The sequence below is a fragment of the Pseudorasbora parva genome, chromosome 16 (genome assembly GCF_024679245.1).
Source record: "Pseudorasbora parva isolate DD20220531a chromosome 16, ASM2467924v1, whole genome shotgun sequence".
In the NCBI taxonomy this organism is placed as follows: domain Eukaryota; kingdom Metazoa; phylum Chordata; class Actinopteri; order Cypriniformes; family Gobionidae; genus Pseudorasbora; species Pseudorasbora parva.
In genome coordinates, this window is record NC_090187.1 from 18,394,129 (window position 1) to 18,420,564 (window position 26,436).

The 26,436-nt window shown below is 37.1% G+C and overlaps 2 protein-coding genes across 4 annotated transcripts in view; one reads left to right on the plus strand and one right to left on the minus strand.

The window, feature by feature from the left end:
• The window catches only part of dhx36 (DEAH (Asp-Glu-Ala-His) box polypeptide 36), a 49,830-nt gene extending 48,771 nt beyond the window's left edge, over window positions 1-1,059 (plus strand). The window contains exons 24-25 of the mRNA XM_067419888.1: window positions 245-397; window positions 504-1,059. Of these exons, the coding sequence (XP_067275989.1) occupies window positions 245-397; window positions 504-671 (321 nt within the window). The 3' untranslated portion in view covers window positions 672-1,059. The remainder of the gene's footprint in view (window positions 1-244; window positions 398-503) is intronic.
• LOC137043596 (rho guanine nucleotide exchange factor 26-like) overlaps window positions 818-26,436 on the minus strand; it is a 69,046-nt gene continuing 43,427 nt past the window's right edge. For all 3 annotated transcript variants that reach the window (XM_067419890.1, XM_067419891.1, XM_067419889.1), the window contains exons 11-15: window positions 25,359-25,513; window positions 17,909-18,118; window positions 4,463-4,530; window positions 4,020-4,121; window positions 818-1,618 (exon numbers count right to left, since the gene is read on the minus strand). In XM_067419890.1, the coding sequence (XP_067275991.1) occupies window positions 1,476-1,618; window positions 4,020-4,121; window positions 4,463-4,530; window positions 17,909-18,118; window positions 25,359-25,513 (678 nt within the window). In that variant the 3' untranslated portion in view covers window positions 818-1,475. The remainder of the gene's footprint in view (window positions 1,619-4,019; window positions 4,122-4,462; window positions 4,531-17,908; window positions 18,119-25,358; window positions 25,514-26,436) is intronic.

The following is a 26,436-nucleotide window of genomic DNA, read 5'->3' on the forward strand; positions in this document are numbered from 1 at the left end:
GTGGTCACTTGGATTTTTAGCTTTGCTATTCTTATTTTTTGACAACCTAAACTGAACTACTGTTACAGAAAGATCAACAGAGTTTCAGCCTTTTGGATAATCTTTTTTTTTTTGTGTGACTTAGTTTTAACCACCTTTTGAGTGATGTGAATTGTCTTAAGTAAACAAAAAAAAAGTAAATTGTTCTAGAATACATTTTTTTAAAAATCAGACTTTCTTAATTTGAATTCTTTTCCTATCTAAGATCTTCCTCTATGACTGCACTGAGGTGTCTCCATTTTCATTGCTGTTTTTCGGAGGGGATATTTCAATCCAGAGGGACCAGGACCAAGAGACCATCGCCGTGGATGAGTGGATCGTATTTCAATCCCCGGCACGCATTGCTCACCTTGTCAAGGTGAGATTTAATGTGACATGTTTTTGTTTATGTATGCCACATGTGACTTGACAGGGCACTCAGTAAAGGATTTCAGTTATACTCCAAATGCATTCTTTAAATTTAGGAGCTGAGGAAGGAGCTGGACGTGTTACTGGAGGAGAAGATAAAAAGTCCACGTCCTGTGAACTGGAATGACCGGCAGTCTAAAGATTGTGCCGTTATCTCTGCCATAATCGACCTCATCACCACACAGGAAACCCCTTCTGAAGAGTCCAGGAGGGGCAGCCAGTGAGCGCGACCACCAGCAACCTACTTATTTGAATGACATTTAGCTGTGACAAAGAGTGATCTGCTCTCATAGATGTGTGTAAACCCCCTCTGATCTTGTTTTAATCAATACTTACATGTGTTGGGAGTAAATACCTACAGTATTAGAAATGAGGAAAAACTTGTCACTTTTTTATTTTAGCATTGGCTTGAGTTATTGTATGCTTTCTTTACAATATTTTGTTAATTTTGCCATTATGTCCATTTATCTAAGGAGATCCTCCATTCTTAATCTCACTTATACACTCAATTACACTCATACATATAGGTCAAGGGACATACAAGTGAATGTTTAAGGAATAAAATACCTTTACTCTTTAAATGCAAATAAAAACATCTGGAATATAAATCTATATATATATATATTGATTATTTCTAAGTTTACATATTGAGGTTCTGATACATTTACATTTTCCCTGAGAGTCAATTATGAGTAAATAAGTGAGATAACATCTTTGTAAAACTTTCCTTCACTTGAAGTAGGGACTCCATGTCCACAAAATGTTACTTTATATCTCATGCAGGAGTGCTCAGAACTGAACAGTGAACCAGTGTCACCTTGGAAAAAGTGGAAAAAAGATTGAGCCCTGAGCTCAGTTGATAATCACATAAAATCACTGTTGGATTAAGCAGATTTCCATATGGTGTGTATTTTATCCTTTGTATCACTTTTTGAAGCAACTAAAGCAGGTACAGCACTGTAGTGGTTAGAGTTCAGTTATCATGTGCAGTGCATTCCTCAGGAGGAGGTAGTGCTCCAGTGATGAAATCAGACATTGGTCTCTAGGCTTTGCAGACGGTCCATCCTCTGCATGTTTTTCTCGATGGTTGCCTGACAGGTGATGAGTTCAGCGCACTCGGCTAAGAACCAGCCCCTCTCTCCATCCCGCAGACGCTCTCCCTCATACCAGCCTGAAACCACAGCCGGACATCAATTTACTTTCTTGTGTACACAAACCAGACACTGAACAAAGGAAAAATCTGGGATTTTACAGCAAGAATAAAAGACAAGGATCACACCCTAAAGTTATATATTTCTCTAGGTCTTTAAAAGGTGTAGTTTATTGCCATGACTTTAAAGTCAGTTTTCACTATGAGCTCTAAATAAAATATTGTGACTATGGATGCTTGTTTACACAACAGAATAAGAATTAAAAAAGGTAATTGTGACTTTATAACTCACAATTCTCAGAAAAGTGAGAATTGCAAGATATAAACTCACAATTGCGAGAACAGTCAGAATTCACAAATTTGATTTTATAGAACACAATTGCGAGTTTATGTCATACATTTGGCACGCTATTGTTTAAAGTTTCTTCTTTTCAGAGAAACGATGGGTCATTGCCCGTTGATCAAGCCTCTTGTGGTCTGATTGGTTGAAGGACTATCCAATTGCGTACAGAGTTATTTGAATAATGTTCGTTAATCACGTCTTGTGCAGTAGAAAACACAGGGTAGACTCCCCTGACCGATGTTTAACTTTAAATTGAGCTTGGTCTGGTGATAGCTAGACAATAAACTAGAGCACAGCCACAAAAAAATAGATAAATTACGTATTTTATTTTTTATTCAGTGCTAGAAACTAGCTTTAATAGTTTATTGCAATGACTTCATTTGAGCTCATAATCATACATTATGACATTGTTTTCTTCACCAGTGTCAATATCAAGGGGATATCAACTACTCTCACATGTCAAAACTGAACATTCCTTTTCTGCAACCAATGGCAATTGTTTCGGGCCAGTGATAAACTTAACCAAATAATTATAATAATTGCCAGAACATTTTACATTTTCAGGAATGGAAAATTTGTCATCAGGTTTTCCAGAAGTGGAAAACCTGAAAAATATTTGACTACAAATCAACAAACTGCTGTCAGAGTGAATTAGTGCCATTTCTTAAAATAATTACTCCATTTTCTTTATATTGCTCACGCTCTCTGTTTTTTTTGGACAGTTTCTTGTATAAAGAACAAAACAAGAGTTTAGAACAGTGGGTGGGGAATGTTTAGACACTGAAACAAACACACCTGCCTGTAATTTTAGTAATCCTGAAGACCTTGATTAGCTTCAGGTGTGTGTAAATAGGGTTGGAGCTAAACTCTGCAGGACACTGGCCCGCCAGGATCAATGTTCCCCATGGTCTAGAATGTTGCATGAAGGGGTCAGGTATCAATGTGATAAGTCCTGAAATAAACACTCTTTCTATTTCAAATTACCTACTCTCTTCAAAGTATTGTGGAGAGCTTATAAAATATATTTTTTTGGAAAGGAATGAAATCTTCAAAAATAAAACAGCCTGCTTTCAACTGTCTTTTGTATATTTAATGGCCATTAAAAGATTCAAGGGGGCTTTGAAGCCCTATCCCACGAGCCTTGGCCTTTCAACATGAAAGCCAGCCAATGAGCACCAGCATGAGTGAAACCGTTGCTTGACCCTCTGACCAGCACCATCAAAACTGAGACCTTCAGCTGAGCCTCACATGAAAAGACATCCCTGTGGTTACAGGACTACTTGTTCTAGGACAATAATCATTATCCAATAACCACAGACAGAACTGTTCTCTGGATAACTTTTAACACAAGCAAGAGGTCAGATTTGTGTAGAGAATTTAGAAAATAGAAAACACTAAGTTTGAGCCTGAAGAAAGACTCTTTAGAGCAGTTGTTGCTCAACCTTTTCTACTCCTTTTTTACTTTTTAAAAATGCATTGGTGTATCGTTAAAGGGGGTGAAAAACTAAGTTTCAGTCTTTTAAATTTCCGTGAAAAACTAAGTTTCAGTCAATTTCCATGTTTCTTGAGTACCTATAGAAAAGTCTTCTGTTTTATTAATTATATTTATAAAAGAAAGATAGGCTGTACCGTGTCTTTCCGGAAAAAAAACAAGCGGCTGGAGGCGTATTGTGTGGGCGGAGCTAAAGAAACACAAGCGTATGCAGCTATTGCATGAGAGTGTCTGAAAGCTGTGACATCCTCAAGCGTGGAAAAAAAAAACTTCTTTGGTGACATTGTTGATTTTGTGAAGCCCTGAGACAGGAATGAGTGCAGCGTTTATTGGCGTGCATTTGCTCTCTCACTTTGATCACTCGAGCGCGGACTCTTCCGGGAGAAGAGTCCCTACGGCCCGTACAAGGAAAGTCCGCCCCATCTACATCACACAGGCCCATACTCGAAAAAAAAACATATTTTTTTGAAACCATATTTGTCAATGTTTAGGATGGGAATCCAAGTCTTTAACAGTTTAAAAAGCTCAGTATGCATGAAACAGCATTTCTGCTAAAATCTATGTAATTGCTTTAAACAAGATCTCACCGTCCACTATCTGTGACAGCAACACTACATCAGCCACCTGTAGAGAGAGCTCATCCGGCTGCCTGGCTGTGTACGTCCTCGTCACCTCCACCTGCTTAGCGTCTAACAGGAAAATACAGGCAATTATCCCCTTTTTTCTTTTTACAAAAATACAAGTGACACTTTGACAATCTATTAAGTCTATACATTTTTCATTTGATTATCCACCTTTGGAAAAAAATCCTAAGCTTCTAGAAAAGTAGGCTACTACATTTACATTTACTACATAATACTACATTTCCCAAAAAGCAGCAGATTTGAGGCATCATTCAGGTCCATGTGTGTTCAGACAGTTTAGTAGAAACAGCGATTGTTGACTTGAAAAGCAGTAGTTTAGTAGTGTCACTGTAATACTCTCCATGGCCAGAGGGTGATACTGTTTCGCTGAGGCTGGCTGTACTCACTCATTCTGTCATTCTTGTTGTCACTGTTGTTCCGTCCCAGAGCGCTGATCCAGCGGGCTCTCTCATTACTGTAAAATATAAAAAAACACACACACACTTTTATGTTTGTACATGATAACCACTGAGGCAGAGTTTTTTTGTATCTTATTTTTATGCCTGTCAAAACTGAAATTCTTCCTTTTTCACATTCCTTTATTGTTCTGGATTGTTCTCAGACACACACCTCCAGACTCGGGTACAACAGCAGGTAAAGTTACAAGGAGAAACTTGACCTTGTTGCCGAAGCATCCATTACATTCAGTACAAGAGGCATCTGTTCGTTCTTGTAAGCTCTTTTGTGTTTGTTCAGTTTCAGTGAGAACATCCACAACGAAAGAAAGAAAGAAAGAAAGAAAGAAAGAAAGAAAGAAAGAAAGAAAGAAAGAAAGAAAGAAAGAAAGAAAGAAAGAAAGAAAGAAAGAAAGAAAGAAAGAAAGAAAGAAATATGGTATTACTTTTTTTCTGTCAAGTCCTTGAATGATTTGAGCTGTGACTTACGAGTCAAATTCTGCAGAAATAAATTCCACAACAAAAATGATAGGAGAGTAAAAAGAAACTAGGGGTTCGTCTTTGTAAAACTACTCCTTTGCTTAATGTGATTTGCTATTATGTTGTGAGAGGAAAATACTGAAAATCAGGGGAAATATTTCCAGTGCTGACCTGCATTAGAGCCCCTAAAGTGAGTCAGCCAGACTACGGGATGCTTAGCTAAACTGCAGCGCACACAGACGGCAGTCCAATCTCACAAACTGAGCAGACAGACCAGCTGCATGAGTCATGCATGCTTGGCTCATTCTTGTCCAGCTGAAGGGGTCATGAAGGCCTCTCGCCTGTTCCATTACCGGTTCCTGTTCCGTTAACGAGTGTGATTGTGGTGTGAATCATTCATTGACAAGTATTTATAGAGTAATTAGTGTTTAATACAGTCATTGACAGAGAGGGGAGAAAATAACATGGGAAACCTTATATAATCTTATACAAAACTTAGTATAATATAATGATTACTATAAAACAAATATATTTAAATAAAAACTAAATTATAAAAATGCACCAAATCAGCAACTGGAATGATTTCTGATTTCTCATATGATGCTGACAACTAAAAATGAAGCTTTGCCATGACAGGAATACATACAATTTTACAATATTATAAAATAGAAAACTTATTTTGAACATTTCACAACATTTCTCACCCTAGCACTTTGTGTTATTTATGTGCCTGAATTGTTGCGATGAGGAAACAACACATGAAAATCAACCAAGCAAAACATCCTTCACAAACTCAATGTGCATGTCCAAATATTAAATATGTGTAATGCAAACTATGACAACATTAGTTTTGCTGAACCCCTCTCCCTCAGCCGCTTTCCACAGGGTGTGTAGTTAGCATGGGAAGGGCAGCTGTCTATTCACATTTCTGGAATTTGAGCACACATGCTCACAACAGGTAGCAAAATGCCTTCACGCTGCTCTGAATTACACCAGATGAATTATCATACAACCCACACATAGTGTTACACATTCCCTGACTGCATAAAATATGTTTTCGAAAAAGTCCTGCATGTGACACCGCTTATAAAATTTTGATTAAACTTTTCGAGGTCAAAACATTAAAAAAAATAAAAAAAATAAAAAAAAAGTGTTTAACTCTGATCTACCAAGCTATATTTTTCAAACACCAGAGAGGCCAGCAGCACCAGGCAGACCTCACATCTCCTACTGTCTGGTTTCATGCATGCTGTACTGCTTCCACACGCTCCAGCATGCTTCCTACAGCTGAGGGCCAAAATTCCAGGCCTAATGCCTACAAAGATTATTTTACACAAGGTAAAAAAAAAGTTCAAAAGGCACTCTCACACCAGTAGGTAGGTTTGGAAATAAATATCAAAACTTGACCCTGAAAACAAAGAGAAGTAAAATGAAGATAAATGAGGCATCTTTAAGAAATATGTCTACATTTGGCTTTTAAATATTATGACAAAGCTAATACATTATCGTAATCATTTATACTACCCATTTAGTGGGCAGAGTGTGCCGCTTGCAGTTTTAGAGCGCCTTTAAAATACAGTATTGATGGTGACTCCTCCTGAATACTGAAAGAGGCAGTTAGTGAGCCAGCAGGCTGGAAAGCGCCAAGATGACTCAAGCTCCTGACAGTGCTTAGCCACCTAGCAATAGATGGATGCTTCGCATCACCGGTCATAGATACACCTGTGCATCTTTGTTTATAGAGCCTCTAGAAGCTTCCTTGCTTCTCGTTCCTTGCCTCCTTCATGCAATTAGAGAACTGAGATGTCCTTAAAAGGGTGGTCTAATGCTTTTTCATGCATTCTGACTAATTTACGCTGTTAAAGAGTTGGATTCTCAAACTAAACATGGCCAAATTTAAAAAGAAATAAAAAATAGTGGGACATATGACAGATTTCTGTGCCAAATACACTCTTTCAGGATTCTAACAATTTTCAGATTTTTCAGAATTCCTTGTATGTGCACGTCTCCTGGATATGCATGTTCACACATCAACCAGAGTGAGTTCAAGAGCGTCAACAACAAGCTTCGTTACTTCTTAGATTAAAAGAAACTGTATGTGTTATGCCCCATTTAACATTTTTTTTTTTTTTTGCTGGAGGAGTGAAGACACAAGGAAGCACCAATTCGACAATTGAGAAGCAACCACAGTGCCATCTCGACATTCAAGTGAGCAAAGCACAAAAATACGTGCTAATGACGTCACAATGAGGGTCTGTACTCCAAAATCCTTTTCTAAGAGATTGGAGGTTTGGGGCTTTCCATAATGATGGCATTTTTGGACACCCAATGTGAGGAAGGATTATGTCACTTACATCAGAGAGAAGAGCTGGTTTAGCAGAATGAAGATGTGTTACTAGACACTCAATTGGGAGGAGCCTGAAAGAAATGTGGGAGAACTTGTCTTGTGTTGACAAAGATTCTTTAAAAGAAGTCACGCTGACTCTTCACCAAGAGCAAATGTAGATAAGCATCTTTGTTATGTGGAATGCCAACATGCTAAGCTATAAATACACTCTCAGAGACAGATAACCCGTTATCACACTCACCTGAAAAGCTCAATTGAAAATGTTTCTAATTCTTTAAAAGTATTTAATGTACTGAGAGAGAGAGAGAGAGAGAGAGAGAGAGAGAGAGAGAGAGAGAGAGAGAGAGAGAGAGAGAGAGAGTATAAAGGGCAAACAGCAGATCTTCTTACAGTCTTAAAGTAAAACTACTTTTAGCTACTGTAACTTTAAGATTAAAGTAAATAACCTGTTCAGTTCAATATAACTGGTTCCACTGTGTCTGTAAACCTATTTGCTAAGCCTGAGGAATGATACAGACATTTACTGAACAAATAAAGACCTCATTTAAATTAGTCATATGGTTGGTTTCATGGAATTGTTGGATAAATTCCTGGTGCTCCATTACAAAACAAACAAAAAGGCCTAGAAATTACAGTGTCCAGAGAGACTAGAGACATATCTAAAGACAGGAATTCCTACTTGGGATGCGAGTCCTTTTGACTTGAGAAAGTAAGTGACCACCCAGGGAAATAGCAACGCGCTAAAAACACTCTTGGGAACCACTTACAATACTCATTTTACATTGTGATGCTGCGCTTTGCACATGCAGGCCGGACACGACACACTGAGTGTTAAGTGTTTATTTCTAAATAATAAGTTAATAAGTGTTTATTTCTAAAGGTCAGAAAAGGTGTGTAAGATGATCATGTGAAACTAACTACTGTTTTTGATGCAAATAAACTTGACAAAAAAAATTAAAGCAGAATTTAGCTGAAATAAAATAATACAATGTTACAAAAGTTTAGAATATGTTCCCTTGAAAAACTATTTGGATTTTCTGGCTTTGGAGGAGGATGATTGTTTTGGTGTTTTGGAGAGATGGAGAGTAAAGGAATGATACAAATGTGCAGCTGTTTCTGTGCAGCTATTCTGTTCATTTATCCTCCCCTTTCCTGACCTTAGTCCTCAAAACAAGAGCAAAAACCTTGCTGGAGTCTTTCTCTTCACCAAACATGTTTGAATGTGCTGATGTCACTGTTCGGCATGATTCGCTTTTTTAATGGGCAGTTCTTGGCAGTAAGTACATCACCTAGAGCTTCAAACAAAACCCTGATTCACTATTACAAGAGAAAGGGTGAGGTAGATCAGGAAATACATCAATATTGTAACACGTTAGCTTATTTTTGTTTAAGTCACTGGGTGAATTCGTGATAGAGGTTTAGTTTTTGATAAATCTTGTGCTGCGGTCTGCAGTGCGATGACTGATAGGGTGATAAAAAACACAGGAATTGCTTTTAATAAAGCAGTTAAAATCATGTCAATGTCAATTAAATGTTATGTCAGTACATGTCTAACCTCAGAAAGCTAATGAATCACTCACAAAAGTCATAAGCAAGTTCATTAATACAGTATATGTAAGCATGTTAATGTGAGCACAAGTAAATGCATTATGACAGGAAGCAAGGGAAATTATATGATAAAGTCAGGGTTTGCCACATCTTTGACCAATGAATTTACATAACCATTCAAAAGTTTGGGGTCAGTAACATTTAAAAAATGTAAATAATAAATTAACAGTTTATTCAACAAGAATGCGATAAAGGTGCAGTGAGTAATATTTATGAGGATATACATACATAAATGCAATCTCATATGCATAACTATGTTTTTAGTGGTCTATAATGAACCGTTGTTTTTATTACCTCAGAATGACTCAATTCTATCTACATACACCACAGGTCCCCTTACAATGAAGTCGCCATTTTGCGCTGCCATGTTTCTACAGTAGCCCTAAATGGACAAACTTCTCTACTAAGCTCTCTACTCTCTTCTGTCTCAGACGGACATTTTGTCCTGCTTCGGACACCATTACTTCTCTGTGCGCTTCAAAAGGGAGGGGTGAGCGATGGGCGGTTGCATTTTGCAACTTCACTGCCAGATGCCGCTAAAATTTACACAGTGCAGCTTTAAACTGATTTAACAGTATATTTTTACAAAAATACAATTTCAAAAGAATTTGGAAAAATCTGTTACGAAAACATTAAGCAGCTGTTTTCAATACTGATAACTCTGGTCTACTGCCAAAATGCTTCGGAAACATATAGTCAAACTTTACTAATTCTAGGTCACTGATAATAAAATATATATATATACCTAAAATTGTTGATTGGCTCTAGTTTTCTATATATCCTATTGGGTCAGTAATACAGAATATGACCCATGACTTGGTAATGGCAGAGCATGAGCTAATAATAAAGGGAAGGGATCTCATGCGAAACCAGAAATGGCTAAAATACATATTTACCTGGATCTATGAATACTTCTATGACTGGGTTTGGACAATACCTGCCTTTTAGGCAAAAAAAAATAATGATGCAATTTTAAGCAGAAGTGAATATGAATTGCATCATGCTATTCCTAGAAGTCATGGATGATGCAATCCCAATGAAGCTAACATCACCCTGCTGAACAAATTGTCCTATATCCGCTAAAAAAGTCATACTGCAGGAGTGCACAACTCAACTTTGCATGGCTGTGGCCCTCCAGGAATTGAGTTCCAAACCTGCTCCAACACATACCTGTAGTTTTCAAAAAAGGCTGAAGGACTTCATGGTCAGGTGAGTTTAACTGGGGTCGAAGCTAAATTCTACAGGGCTGTCACAAGCTGCTTTTCAACTGTCAGTGTTCACTGCTCCCTACTCCCTGGGCATGGAATATCAGTTTGTCCGTAACCGTTCATTTGGAACGCCCTGCAATGTCATCAAAGAAAGGCAATGGTGGGTCGCGCACCATTGCCAAATTACAATATTGTAATTTACTTTTGAATTAAAAAATATACAGTCATGGGCAAAAGTTTTGGCACCCCAGAATTTTTTCCAGAAAATGTTTTGCTATACACGTTTATTTCCTTTGTGTGTATTGGAACAACACAAAACAAAACAGATGGGGAAAAAAGCTAATTTGACAATTTCACACAAAACTCCAAAAATGGGTAAGACAAATTTAGTGGCACCCTTAACTTAACATTTGGTTGCACACCCTTTGAAAAAGATAACTGAAATCAATCGCTTCCTATAACCATTAATAAGCTTCTTGCACCCTTCACCCGAAATTTTGGACCACTCTTTTTTTGCAAACTGCTCCAAGTCTCTTATATTGGAAGGGCATTTTTTTCCAACAGCAATTTTAAAATCTCTCCACAGGTGTTCAATGGGATTTAGATCTGGACTCATTCCTGGCCACTTCAAAACTCTCCAGCGCTTTTGTTGCCATCCATTTCTGGGTGCTTTTCCAAGTATGTTCAAGGTTAATGTCCTACTGCAAGACCTATGATCTCAGATGCAAACCCAGCTTTCTGACACTGGGACCTACATTGTGACCCAAAATCCTTTGGTAACACAGTCAAGATTCCCAGTGCCAGAGGCAGCAAAACAACCCCAAAACATATTTGAACCTCCACCATATTTGACTGTAGGCACTGTGTTTTTTTCTTTGTAGGCTTAATTCCATTTTTGGTAAACAGTAGAATGATGAGCTTTACCAAAAAGCTTTGTCTTGGTCTTATCTGTCCACAACACATTTTCCCAGAAAGATTTTGGCTAACTCACGCACATTTTTGCAAACTGTAGCCTTGCTTTTTATGTCTCTGTGTCAGCAGTGGGGTCCTCCTGGGTCTCTTGCCATAGCGTTTCATTTTATTTAAATGTCGACGTATAGTTTACGTTGACACTGATGCACCCTGAGCCTGCAGGACAGCTTGAATTTCTTTGGCACTTGTTTAGGGCTGCTTAATTCACCGTCTGGACTATTCTGCATTGCAACCTTTCATCATTTTTTCTCTTCCATCCACGTCCAGGGAGATTAGCTACAGTGCCATGGGTTGCAAACTTCTTGATCATGTTGCGCACTGTGGACAAAGGAACATCCAGATCTCTGGTGATGGACTTGTAACATTGAGATTGTTCATATTTTTCCACAATTTTGGTTCTCAAGTCCTCAGACGGTTCTCTTCTCTTTCTGTTCTCCATGCTTAGTGTGGCACACCCAGAAACACAAGGCAAAGACTGAGTGAACTACTCTCCTTTTTATCTGCTTTCAGGTGTGATTTTTATATTGCCCACACCTGTTACTTGCCCCAGGTAAGTAAAAGGAGCATCACATGCTTGAAACAAAGGCCCATTTTTTGAGTTTTGTGTGAAATTTGCTCTTTTGTGTGTGATGTTCCAATACACACAAATGAAATAAACATGTATAGGAAAACATCTAATTTCAATACTTCTCTGTTTTCTGGAAAAATGTCAGGGGGTGTCAACACTTTTGGCCATGACTGTATAATCAATCAATCAATCAAATAAATTTTATTCATATAGCGCTTTTACAATGACGACTGTTTCAAAGCAACTTCACAGTGTTAAACAGGACAATATTGCAACAAATTTGATTTTGGCTGTCGGCTGTACAGTCGTTCTGGAGAAAACAGTGATGTTATCAGCTTATTTTAATTTATCATATAGCGACAATGTTGGCAGATTAGTATTCTAATTCATAGAATTAAATGAGAACTTTGAGAAAGATAATTTATTTTATTTGTATATTTAGTTGAATAAATTAGATCATCATGTTAGTGTCCCCAACTGAGCAAGCCAAGCCAAAGGCGACAGTGGCAAGGAACCAAAACTCCATCAGGGCATGATGGAGAAAAATAAACCTTGAGAGAAACCAGACTCAGTCGGGGTGCCAGTTCTCCTCTGGCCTATTATCAACCAGTGTATGATTATTATTCTGGCAAACTTACAGGTCAGAAATCATATTCGATCGGAATATTCAAAATTTCTGGGTATCACGCAAGAGACGGGTTTATTGAGGATGGTGCGTCGATTACACAAGAGTATGAATATTTGAAAGATTGGAGTCTTCACACGGAGTCGTATAATAGGCATGTACATATACAAAACACATGTATCTAATAATATAATCAAAACATTGTAATAGTCTATTATTTTTATTTGTTTATTACATAGACTACTTGTAGACTATATTTAAATGACTATTGCAGCTATGAATTGACTATTAACAGTTCTGAAGCTGTACTGTATAGCTGTCATTCAATATATGAAAATACATTTTGATTTGGTTAACTATGTATAAATGTGTTTCTAATCAATGGTCTTTAATAGTTGTAGTGGTCTCGTTGTACCCTTTCTTTTCCACATGCAGCTGCATAGTAAACATTCCTGAGTTAAATAATGTAAAATAAAAAAATCACAGCCTCACCTGCTTCTCAACACTTATACTTTGTTTAAATAACTATTCATATAAAATAATATGCTAATGTAACATTCAAGTTATTACTCCAGTTTGTATAATACTAAAAATATTTAGGAATACTCAAATGCATTTGTAAACTCCACCATTGCCGAGTACATTTATGTTAACAAAAACCGACAACTAAACTGAAACACAAAGATATAAATACAAGGAACAAACAAAGGGAACTAGATGAACAGAGCTGAACAGAATGTAATCAATGATTAACCATAGTAAGAAAATAGAGAGTGACTGAGTAACTAATGACAGAGGATGAACAGAGGAAAACAGAAACCAAAATATTGGATATAAACAAACATAACAGGATATACAAGTTACAGCTATTTTTAATTGTAATAATACTTCACATAACCTTTTTTTCTTAATAAAGAAGAAATGTTAAGCCTAAGATACTTAATTTTAAAATTCTACAGACCCTGAACTTTTAAACAGTATTGTAACTAGCCAAAATTATATTCAATTCCGAAAACTTTTCAAAATTCCAGGGTCCCCACACTTTCATGAACACCAGATTCAAGGACTTTTTAAAGCAACTTTTATTTTGTATCAAGCACAACAAAGACAATGTGAGTTTGTTGCCTTCAATCTGTACAGTGTCAAAGTCCTACTGTACCTGTCCTGTATCTATCATTATTGCAGTAATAAAATCCAGAAGAGAGAGGGCTGGTATAGTGTACAAGAGAAAAAGATAGTTTGAACCAGAGATGCGGTTTGTAGCTTTCTTATTCCTGCTTTTAATATTTATTTCACACTGGTTTCAGTTTTCTTTTTTTTATGAACCATTACTTGATTTAAAAACATACAAATATAGTGAGAATATTATATATTGTACAATTAATATGTACAATCTGTTATAACTTTGACTCATCCATTTTCAATTAATATGTACAATCAGTTATAACTTTGACTCATCCATTTTCAATTAATATGTACAATCTGTTATAACTTTGACTCATCCATTTTCTTTAGAGGCTGATATGTGGTTTATATATATATATATATATATATATATATATATATATATATATATATATATATATATATATATATATATATATATATATATATATATATATATATATTAGAGTAAATGGAAATGACCTGTTTATATTTGACTTTCAGTTGTTATTCAATTAATAGTTTGATGCTGGCACAAGTAGAAACAAACATGTTATTGCACTAGCATTAGCAAAGTTATTGCTCATTGAACAAAGCAACATTCTTCATATTAATAATAATAATACTTGCAGTTATTTACATCACAACCTAACCATAAGCTCTACTCTTCTGCACAATGGTAACGGTCAAAATTATACATTAAAATATGCTTCCCTTCACTCAAAAACACATTAAACAACACTCAATCTCCATTTCAAGCCATATGCAAAGCATGCTGGGAACTAACAATGGTGAAAATTACAAGACCCATAATTCATTTTTTTACAGTGTCACTGCTCAACCCTGCATACATTTTGTTCTCTTGTTTATTGACTTTCTAACTTACTTACTTACTAAAGATTCTCTCAACAGGTGCAGATGAAGCTGCTATGGCAAGATGGACATGTACAAGAATTTCTTTGAATCTTGAATTTCAATTCTACTTCCTTTAATTCAAATTCGAATTGTAATTCTACATCCTACACCCTATGTTCAGGGCTGGACTGGGGCTAAAATTCGGCTCTGGCATACCCAGAACATCCGGCCCATGAGTTTCCCGTGAATGTTTTTGCTGGGGTTGGGGCCTTAAATTGGAGTATATAAATAAACCTAGGACAAGGACAAATAATGATAGATATTATCGAATTTGCTGCAAATGCAGATAAACTTAATATTGCTTTTTTTGTCACACAGAAATGCCCTTGGCAGTAAAGCACTAATGATTTTGAGCTAAGATGCAAGTAAATGTACTGCTTTTAAATGCTGTCATCATTTCCTCACTCTCGTGTCATTCCAAACCTGTATGACTTCTGTGAAACACAAAATAAGATGTTTTGAAGAATGTTGGCAACCAAGCCATTTTGGTTAGGCTGCCATTAGAATATTGTATGAACAAAAAAATAAACTCAAATTATTTTATTTTATGCTACACAGAAATAAATTCATTTAGGTTTGGAATGACAGGGTGAGTAAATGATCACATTTTTGGGTTGAACAATAATATTTTTTTAAGAGTTAACACATCATTTAAGTAAGACACTAATATCTATCTTTCATGAGGCTATTACATTTCATTAAATCTATTTTAAAAAAATTAATAAAACTTCTAAAGAGGAAAAAAAACATTGTCCTTAATTCATGGGACTTTAAAGCTGTTTAATAGTTTAACTGTAGGCCATTTTCATTTAAATATAAGATCATGGTAGTCACAGGGTAAATAACAGACTGTAAAAACCTTTCTCCTCATTATGGTTTCTATGGCTATATGGTTTCTAAAACTATATAAAACATATATAATAAACTATTATATTTGTAAGTAAAAAAAATGATCACCTGTAGAAAATACAAAAACAGCCTCTTTAAAAGTGATTTATATTCTGCAATATTAATTTAAGTAATATAGCAACATTTTTATAAAAAAATCTCTTCCGAAACACCATATTTCTTCGCTGTTAGCTGCAATGTAAATTGTGGCTTTGCTAAAGTGAAACGTTTGTGTGTATTGCCGTTTTCCACTTTACCTCGTCATGAATACATGCTCATGGCTGTTATCAGCTGATTCAACACAGAACCTGTAATGTTTCCATATCATACGATTGTATAAAACAAATTTCGGAGTCAAGTGCCGTATAGAGCAGCATTTAAACACAGTTCGTCAGTGGCTATGGCTGCGCGGATATTCGCCTTTTGCAGTTCCATGCGCTCAAATAGCCTACTAATAAATAAATAAATAGAAAAAAGCGCCTAATATGGAGGGGAGGTCTCTCTCGCGGCAGCTTGTCAATTCAGAAGACAAACCTTTGGGCCGCTGTCGCTGCATGTTGTCAGTGGTACAAAAAAAATTTATTAAAAAATTAAAAACATACCCGCCCCAAAGTGCGTCGGCCCATTGGGGAAACGCCCGGTATGCCAGATTACCAGTCCAGCCCTGCCTATGTTAAAACATCAATTCAAATTCAATTCAAATTCTAGAATATAACTGGAACTTAGGATTCATTCTCAATTCAATTCTGATATGTGCACAAGCCTGCTTCCCTGGCACTGATCTAGTTAAACAGCTCTACGCTTCTCACGCATTTATCATGCAGGGCTGCCTCCGCGATCACGATCCAAGCCGCTTTTTTCCCAATCAGTGGCGATGTTTTGCTTTCTGGCTTTTGCAGTACATTAAAGGGGGGGGTGAAATGCTGTTTCATGCATACTGATCTTTTTACACTGTTAAAGACTTGGAATCCCATACTAAACATAGACAAAGTTTCAAAAGTTAAGGTGGACGTTTGATGGGAGTATTTCTTTGTCAAAAATACTACTTCCGGTTAGTCATAAGTTTCGGCAAGTTTTTTGAGATCATGCGTCCCCTTTGACGTTAATGGGGACGGAATTTCCTTGTATGGGCCTTACGGACAATTCTACCGGAAGCGCGTGAGAGAGAGAGAGAGAGTAGAGAGCGAAAGTAACAGGCTACCCCCATCAAAGCGCTGGCTCGTAGGCTGCTGCTGCACAGGTGATGTGCACATAACAATGTCACCAAAAAAGTGCGTTTTTGGTTGCCAGACCAAGACAGTCCTGCACAGATTCCCCAAAAACCCCGCGTTGAGGCAACAGTGGATGTAATTTGCTTTTCCGGATCAGCAACTGAGTTGCGCGAATGTTTATATCTGTTCGCTGCATTTCGGTGCCGACTGTTTCATAAACAAGGCCCAGCTTGACGCCGGATTTTCCGATCGCCTAATGCTGAAGGATGGAGCAGTCCCAACGTTAGAACCGCAGGCGGTGAGTGAGACTGCTTCAAATGTCTGTGTTTTTGGCAATGCTCATCAAGTAGCCCAAACATGATCACGTATAGTTAATTGATCAATGGAGCATGCGATGTGTAGTGCGTGTACATTTGTTTAGCTGGCCACTATATGTGTAACTTTATGTTTGTGTATTGTAAAAGCACTCCAAACAACAATACACAAAGAGGGGGGAAATATGTTGAACTAAATAAGCACGCTTCTTCATTCAAATGCGCTACTATTCCGTGTCTTTCTATGTAAACACTAACTTAACCTGCCGTGCAAAACCAGTCCGCTTACTGTCTACACAAACCACGCGTAAACACACAAACACACGTGCACAACTGCACTTCCCACATGTACACCTTCAAAGACAAAAATACGACGATATGATTCAAGTATAAATATGTAAATAACACAAGCCGCTAAGCATATTATATAGTTAGTGTATAACTTGTACCACATAGAAACGTCCTGCTCTAGTCGTTTTTGCTGCTGCTCCTGTTCAACTGCAGCCTCTGGGTCTGATTCCGGATCATAGATGTATGGCTGTATCTGATTAAAAGCCATATTTTTATTTTGAATAAAGTTTTTTTCCCGCTTTTAGGGATGACACAGCTTTACGACGCACTCAACACAATAGCAGCAGCGCGCACATGTCATTATTTAGCTCCGCTCACACGATACGCCCCCACCCGCTCGGCTTTTTTCGGAAAGACTCGGAACAGCGCATCTTTCTTATATAATTATAAAAAAAATAAAGACTTTTCGGAGATATGCAGGATGCAATGCTACTCTATAGGTACTCAAGATTGACATGACACTGACTGAAACTGAGTGTTTCAACCCCCCTTTAAGTCCAAATTTTGTTTATTCGAGTTTAATTCAAGCACTTTCAAATACTTTTAGTTTTCACAGACTTTCCAGGCCTTGAATCCATGTGTCTGAAATTCAAGTACTTTCAAGAAGTGTAGAAACACAGTTTTTTGTATATTATTATTATTATTCATAATATTTCTCTGAAAGAAGGATCCCTGTAAAGTAGTTTGACAGAAATACAGCAAATAAGTGCACAAGTGATGTAAATAAATTAAGATGCAAATACTTACAGAAGCTCCAACCCTAAGATCATGGTCACATTTTCTCCAGAGTGGTTGCTGCGGAATCCGATCTGGAACAGGTGGCTGGCCACATTCTGACGTGATGTCAGCATTCCCGCAGTGCCACGTACTGGAGAGAGATTAAGGTCTTCAGCCTGACACGATCCCACCCAGATTTGATCCCTCAGTGCGTAGTCTATAACCGTATAACTCTCCTCACTGAGGAAAGAGAGAAAGAGAGTCAGAGATTAATATTAAAGGAATATTCCAGGTTAAATCACTTGGATCTCAGACATATATTTGCGGTATACATTTACCATCACACACATAAAATATACTTGTCTCATTTTTATTGAATAAATTAATAATAATCATTCACAGTGCACAGAGAAGAAAGTACATTGAACTGTAGTAACTTGTAGAGTAGATCTTCCTTTAGATGCAAAACCTCCACCAAATGTTTACTGTAGCTGCTTAGAAGACTTTTGACCAATTTTGGGCCATACCGTCAATTTTTTTTCAGTTTATCTACACAAACTTATAAGAACAAAGAACAAACAAACAAAGAACAAACTTACTAAGAACAAACTTATAAATGAAACACTTTTGTTTTTTGCCCCCATTATTCATGAGCTAAACTTAAAGATCTAAGACTTTTTTCTATGTACACAAAAGGCATATTTCTCTCAAATATTGTTCACAAATCTGTCTAAATCTGTGTTAGTGAGCACTTCTCCTTTCTCCTCTCCACAACCGCAGACCACGTGTAACCACACCAGCCCACATCCTCCACATCCAGCATCTTCACCTTCAAGATCGTCTGAGACCAGCCACCCGAACAGCTGCCATAGCCATAATCGGTTTCTATGTTGTATACATTTGTGACTTTGTGAAAAAGATCAGACCACATTTTATAAATAAATAATCAAGACATTTTCAAAGGGTTCACAAATGTATTCGTGTGACTGTAAGTCTGCCTTCAGTTGCCTGTCTAATGCTTTCCTGCCATCTGGAAGTAATTGGAAGGTTTAGGCAGGTCACATGGCCCCTCGCTGCAGAGAAGTGAGGCTCACGATATCTGCAGAGACCCATCAACAGCAGCTAACTGTACACCAATAACATTACACACATGTGCAGCAGCGCCATATCTTTTACCAGGGACCACTGGCCTACCGTGATATAATGTACAAACACATGCACACACTTCAGCAGGGCTCATTTCAAGGAGAAGCTGTGGGTTTAAAGTGCAGGTCATCAGCTATCCATCAAACCTTGCTCCAAACATCAATCAAAACCAGAATGGAATGTGCAGAAAGGAAAAGGGGATAGACTGATAAAGAGAAACGCTGGAGCAGTGATAAAGAGGCAGAGGCGTAATGTAGATGGGATAGTTCAACAAAAATGAAAATTACCCAATTGATTTAGGCCTACTTCCCCTCAAGCCATCCTAGGTGTATATGACATATATGAATACAATCAGAGTTATATTAAAATATGTCCTGGCTAATCCATGCATTATAATAGCAGTCCAAAATTTGAAGGTCAAAAAAGTACATCTATTTATTATGAAAGAAATCCACACAGCTCACACGGTTAATAAAGGCCTTCTGAAGTGAATCCATATTTAACGAATTAAAAAGCAAAATATCTAGCGTCAAAACACTTGTTTGACGTCACATCATGCATTTTTCTTTCTTAGAAGAAAACAGTAGAACAGTACATTGTAGTACTCTTACTGAATTTTAAATTTGAAAAAGCATTTTGTCTTGAAAATAATAGTAATGAAATTAAATGTGTTTTGTTTTGTTTCTTTTTGCATTGTAGCAATAATATTTCCTGAATGGATAGTTCAGAAAATGAAAATTCTGCCCTCATTTACTCACCCTAATGTTATTCCAAAAAGATAGTCAACATTTTCTGAGTAACTGACCTATTCAAGAAACATATAAAATGCAATATATATATATACTTTAAAATTGTATAAGACTTTTGTCACTTTTGTCATCTGAACAACTGGCATACGGGTACACATCTGTACACTATAATTTAAATGCTAGTGGTTGGAATAAGTCAGCATGTCTTCAGACAGATAATTAACTGTGTTTGGAGATAATTGAATAATTGGAGTCAGATCCTCCTGTTCAGTTCCTGAAAATCCTCTGGGCTCTGTCCGGCACAATAACAATTCCATTTACATTCCACTGGCAGAGGACGACAGATCCTAAAGACAGAGTGGGATCATTACGCATAATCTGAAGTCTGAAAGAAACACAGTTGACTCAGGTGATCATGAAAGAGTCAGACAGAGAGACAGTCCAACTAAAATGAGCTTTTAGGACGCTGAATCCTTAAAAGGAGAGCAGTCCAAATGCTGTGATGTCCTAATTCACTTATAACTAGTGCTATCAATTGATAAAAAATAATAATTATATAATGTGATTAATCACGAATAAAAACTTCAGAGTTGTTAATATTTTTATATTGTCTTAATTTCATACTTATTCTACAAATTAATGTAGAAACAACTTTAAGATGGTACATTTTAAATATTTGTTGAAATGGCATCTTTTTATAAATAAAGGTCAGTATCACTGATACTAATAATGCTATTTTGTCTAAATGAAAGACATTACTCGACAAACAGTCATTTTGGCATGATTCTGTGTTTCATTGTTCATTCAAGCGTGAAAGAGAACTTTATTCTGGCGTGCATCTTGGCATAACTTATCAGGCATACCATTTTGAACACTGACAGGTGAAGTGATTTACACTAATTATCTCTTCACCATGGCACCTGTTAGTGGGTGGAATATATTAGGCCTCAAGTGAACATTTTATTCTTACAGTTAATATGTTAGAAGCAGGCAAAATGGACAAGTCTAAAGATTTGAGCGAGTTTGACAAGGGCCAAATTGTGATGGCTAGATGACTGGGTCAGAGCATCTCCAAAACTGCAGCTCTTGTGGGGTGTTCCGAGTCTGCAGTGGACAGTATCTATCAAAAGTGGTCCAAGGAGGGAACAGTTGTGAACTGGCGACAGGTTCATGACAAATAGAAAAGCTACTGTAGCTTAAATTGCTCAAGAAGTTAATGCTGGTTCTAATAGAAAGATGTAAGAATACACAGTGCATTGCAGTTTGTTGCGTATGGGGCCACATAGTCGAAGAACAGTCAGGGTGCCTATGCTGACCCCTGTCCACCGACAAAAGTGCATGGTCTGATAAATGACATTTTCTTTTACATCATGTGAATGACCATATGCGTTGCTTACTTATGGAACACATGGAACCAGGATGCAATATGGGAAGAAGGCAAATCCGTGGAGGCAATGTTCTGCTGGGAAACCTTGAGGTGTTGACATGGTCTCCAAATTTCCCATCTGTGGGATGTGCTGAACAAACAAATACGATCCATAGAGGCCCTACCTAGCATATTACAGGACTTAAAGGATCTGCTGCTAACATCTTGGTGCCAGATATACCACAGAACACCTTCAGGGGTCTAGTGGAGTCCATACCTTGACAGATCAGAGCTGTTTTGGCAGCAGGAGCTCTTAATCATGCATTATGATTATGGAAGCTTGTTTTCACCATAGGATAAAAAGGAAAGTAAAAGTAACTGAGACTTTATATCTAGCTATTCTGACTTTCTTGCAATTGTGAGTGTACATAATTGTGATATAAACTGTATCACATTGTGATGCATCTCCTGTTAATGCAAAATCATCCTGGGACTGTCATCTCAGCTTTGCAGATAGCGTGCACAGACTGTGAGTGACAATGGAATTGAGCAGGAAAACAGAGCGGAGTATATCAGAATCTGTGGATCTTTTGCAGAGGGAAAACAGAATGCTTTTAGTGGGGATGGGTAGCGAAAGGGGCACCTCAGCTGATGATAGCAGAGGGGCAGTGGCTCTAGCCACCAGGACAGCCCCCTGTGCACAGCCCTGGTGAAATAAGAGTTTGATTTGGCCCACAACTAGGAGAGGGCATGTATTTCCACACATTCATCATTATATGCTGATGTATACACACAAATATACAACAATCCTAATGCCTGAAAATTTAAATTTTGCCCTGACCATCTGTCCGAAACATTAACCACATCTACCTCTATCAGTTCTGGCAACAAGGGGCAACTGGACTGGCACTCAATCAAATTTTAACCAGCTTTCCCATCAACAAACTGTTGGACAATTACCCTACCGTACATTTTACCGTCCACTACCATTTTAACTAGCTTTCCCATCACCAAATTTTTGGACAATTACACTACTGTCTGCTCCTGACATATCATATTATAATTGCATATTACAGCATTCAGCAGGGAATTTCTGTCAGTTGAGCAATCTGATGTTTCTACTGCTGTAATGACATCCTCTCCAGCAGAGATGTTCCAGCTCTGGGACAAAAGATTTACACACTTTTTTTTGTAAACATACACAGAGGCATCTGTGCTGGTATAAAGAGACAGTGCTATTGGTAATATCTATTAATATCTAAAATACTATTACCGGTAATACTGGTAATTACATATTAAAGGACAACTCAGGTGAAAAATGAACCTAGGGATAATTAACACATGGTTACCAAGTAGATCAGGCCATCTTGGAAAACAGTCTCGAAGAGTCGAGCGACAAACGTTGTGCTAAGTGAGTTTATCGATAGGAATTAAGTTTGTGAAATCTAATTACATGAAAATGCATCAATTATATCTGTTTATTAAAATATATGGTTGACTAACTACAGGGGAAGAAGGTGTCCAATATGAGATTCCAAGTCACAGTTCATCACACAGCGTTCGTGGCTCAACTTTTCGAGACTGTTTTCCAAGATTGCTCCTGTCAGTAAAAGCTTAATGTAATGTCTTTATAATGTATCTTCTTATTAAACTGTTTGTACACTTACAAAGTTCTCAATGCTTTGGTTTGACCCTCATTATGCTACCATGTTTGTGTGAGGCTATTTTGAGCCTTTTTAGTGGTATTAACTAGCGATTTAATTTGACTTATGCTGTGCCCCATATACTATAAGCTAATCGGTTTTTAGACATACAACTCTTTACATTCGATTTTCATGAAAACGCATCCCAGAGAACAATCTACTCGGTTACCATGTGTTAATTACACCTAGGTTAATTTTTCAACTTTAAAGGGATGGATTATGTAATCGCTGTATAATACTGAACTTTTGTTACACTTCTTGTACAATTTCACTTTGTTAACATCCCTGTGTACTCGTAAAACAACAGAATCATTTGACACCTATACAGTGTACTTTTACAGTACAACATGGTGTCCTTTTTTTGTCTATAAAACCAACAAACATTATTATTATGCACAAAGGACATTCATAATGAAGCAAACACCATATGTGTGTATGTGTACACGAGAACGAGAGATTCAAAAAGGAAGGAAAACGAAAAATAAGCAGCTGCATTTAAGCGTTAGTTACATAACCAGAGAAAATGAGTGAAAACAACGGGGGTGGGGGGGGGGGGGGGAGAATGGAGTGGAGAGTGTGTGATGGCGTGCACGAGTTTGTTTTGCTTCAGATTTGAGTGAGTAGTGTGACTCAGGCTCCCCCCACATATTGTACAAACCGCCCATTAGAATAAACATCAAATAATGATTGAGGGGGGGAAAGGGTTTTCTTTTTCCCTTTTATTTATTTTTCAGTTAAATCCCAGACAGAGTTTGGGGACCGTAATCACTGGGATAGAAATGAAAATCATCTCATTTTCCTGGAGGTTGTCCCTTTGTCAGAGCGTGCAGAATGTTCCCAAAAACTGACTAGAACAAAAACATTTATGTATGGAGCTTTGCTAACTACATGACTCACTGACAACCTGGCACTGTGCAGACACTGCACAAACAGGCCAATAAGACATGTGACACACAAACACAGATTACTCTAAAACGAATATAATACAATTGTTACTCTATGCATTGCTATAAAACACACACACACACACACACACACACACACACACACACACACACACACACACACACACACACACACACACACACACACACACACACACACACACACACACACACACAAAAATCTTTTTATTTATTTATATAAACTATCCTCAGATGTGAAATTATTTTAAATGTGTCATTTTAAATTATATTTTTAGAAGAAAAACTTAGTGCCCTAACCAGGCTCAAAATCATTCAAAAGATAAGTTATCATCTTGTACAAATTAATATGAGTTCTTATCCTACTGGACTCCATTGTCAACAGTATTACATGATGAAGATAATGTTTGTTAATATTTTTTTATTTCAGTTGCTTTGTGCTAGGTAGTACAAAACACAATGTTTGTCTAGGACAAGTACCAAAAAGTTTGAAAATGAGTCACAGTGATCGGATAAATGTATTTAAAAGGAATCAGAATCAAGGAAATCAGCATATCACATTATGCTAAAAAAAAACAAGACAACTGATTATCATCATAGTGGTGATATAATCATAGTGGTTTGCATCAGATCAAATGTTGACCTACAAGGTCTTACTTCTTCAGTGAAAATATATGAAGACCCAAGAGTTTAGCCAGAGAACATTGCAGTGCTAAGTGAGTAATTTTATAATAAGATTATAATATTGATGTTGAGCACTGGCTAATGGTAAAATCCCACTACACTCCACATTGTTGTATATTACACATGAAAGAGGAATGTATGTACCATCTGGAGGGTAGTGCAGATGCTCTGATGTTGGAAAAAATGCTTTATTCTCTTTTATTTTCATTTCACACAATCTTTTTTTACACATTCACATTCAACACTTGAATGTGGGTAAGTTTAATTCGAAATAAAGCAACATTTTTAGCAAAAAATATTTTTTTAACAACAAAGACTACATCTGGATCGGATTCAAAACAATTATCAAAATGTAGATGTAGATTGACCCCCAAATCTTTTACAATCCTATAGCTTGTCCTGGGTCGACATTTAATTTGGTAAAACTTGGTTTTGATTTATATGCTGTTTAATGTTGATGATCGCACTGTTTTACATATCACTTGTTTCTGCTTCTTCACCCATGTTTTGATCAGGAGATTTAGTAATTGATTTAATCTTTCAGAAGATGTGTAATAGCTCCCCCTACCGTATAACAGTGAAAACACAAAATGTCAGAGAAGCGGTCCTAGTTGCATCTCATAAATGGCAGAAAAGAGTTCTGTCCTCTGAAATCTGCTCTCTCAATTAATTAATTTTCTAACAACAGTTTTTGAGTTCTGTCATTACCTTTTGGATAAAGCTAACTTTGTTCTACCTCTGGAACAGTATCCACCCGTACATACAAGCTGTACCTTCATATCCGCCAACTTTAGCCCAATAATTTCCTGTTTTTTTTATAGTATCCTCCAGGGCACAATAACAGCAGGGGAAGAACAGAGGCACATTTGGACACTGTTTGAGAGATATAATTTGTTGTCTCCAGCTCACCTTTTCTTTCGTGTGATAATAAGGACATCATTGAAGAGGAAGAAATAGACCTGCTGGCGAGATGTCCTCTTGGAAAAGATCCCATTTTCCTCTACAAAAGCTGTTAGCTCACCACGTTTTATCATCCAGCGGGAGGACGACACCAGTGGGAATGGCTGCAGAGAGAATGTGGGAAAGGAGAAAATGTGAGCAACACAGAATCGTTAATGTTTTGAATGCAACACGGATGACATGAAGAAACTTAACTAGGCCTCATCTTTATACAAATAAGATCACTGGATAAAATAGTTAGATAGGGATTTAGCATTTTGACTGCTAAACAATAAAATAAAAAATCTATAAAAAAATACACTAATAATAATACAAACAGGAGAACTTGCAACATCTGCCTAATTGCAAACACAAATTTGTTATTTTAACCTCATGCAAATGCATTGAAGCATTCTAAATGAGTGACCATATATCCACTCACATATGACACCTGGGAGAATGCGAAGAAAAATCCTTGTTTTTCCTAGTCTACTGTCCTCAAAGCAAGTTCAAGCACAATAAACAAAGTCAGCATGACATTTAAGTTGCATACATGTCTTCTCTTATCTATTGTGACATACAAAGTAAACAAAGTAAACTAAGTAATAATAATGTGCATGGATGAACGGCAATATTCCATAAAAAAACGAGCATTTTCCATTTTGATTTCATGGTAACTTTAAAACAGAGCCAGGTTACTTGTTCTTACAGAAGAACCTTGCAGCTCAGGCTACAGTATACCACATTTTCCCTCTCTCTCTCTCTCTCTCTCTATCTCTCTCTCTCTCTCTCTCTCTCTCTCTCTCTCTCTCTCTCTCTCTCTCTCTCTCTCTCTCTGTCTCTCTCTCTCTCTCTCTCTCTCTCTCTCTCTCTCTCTCTCTCTCTCTCTCTCTCTCTCATGAGAGAATTGTTTGTGAAAATGCTTGTGCACACTTATCACACAATTAATGAATGAGACCAACTAAGTGTTGCCTATGGGAGTTTATAGTGGGAAGGGAGAGGTAACTCCCTCCCCAATATTTAAATCCATCAGTTACAACCCCCACAA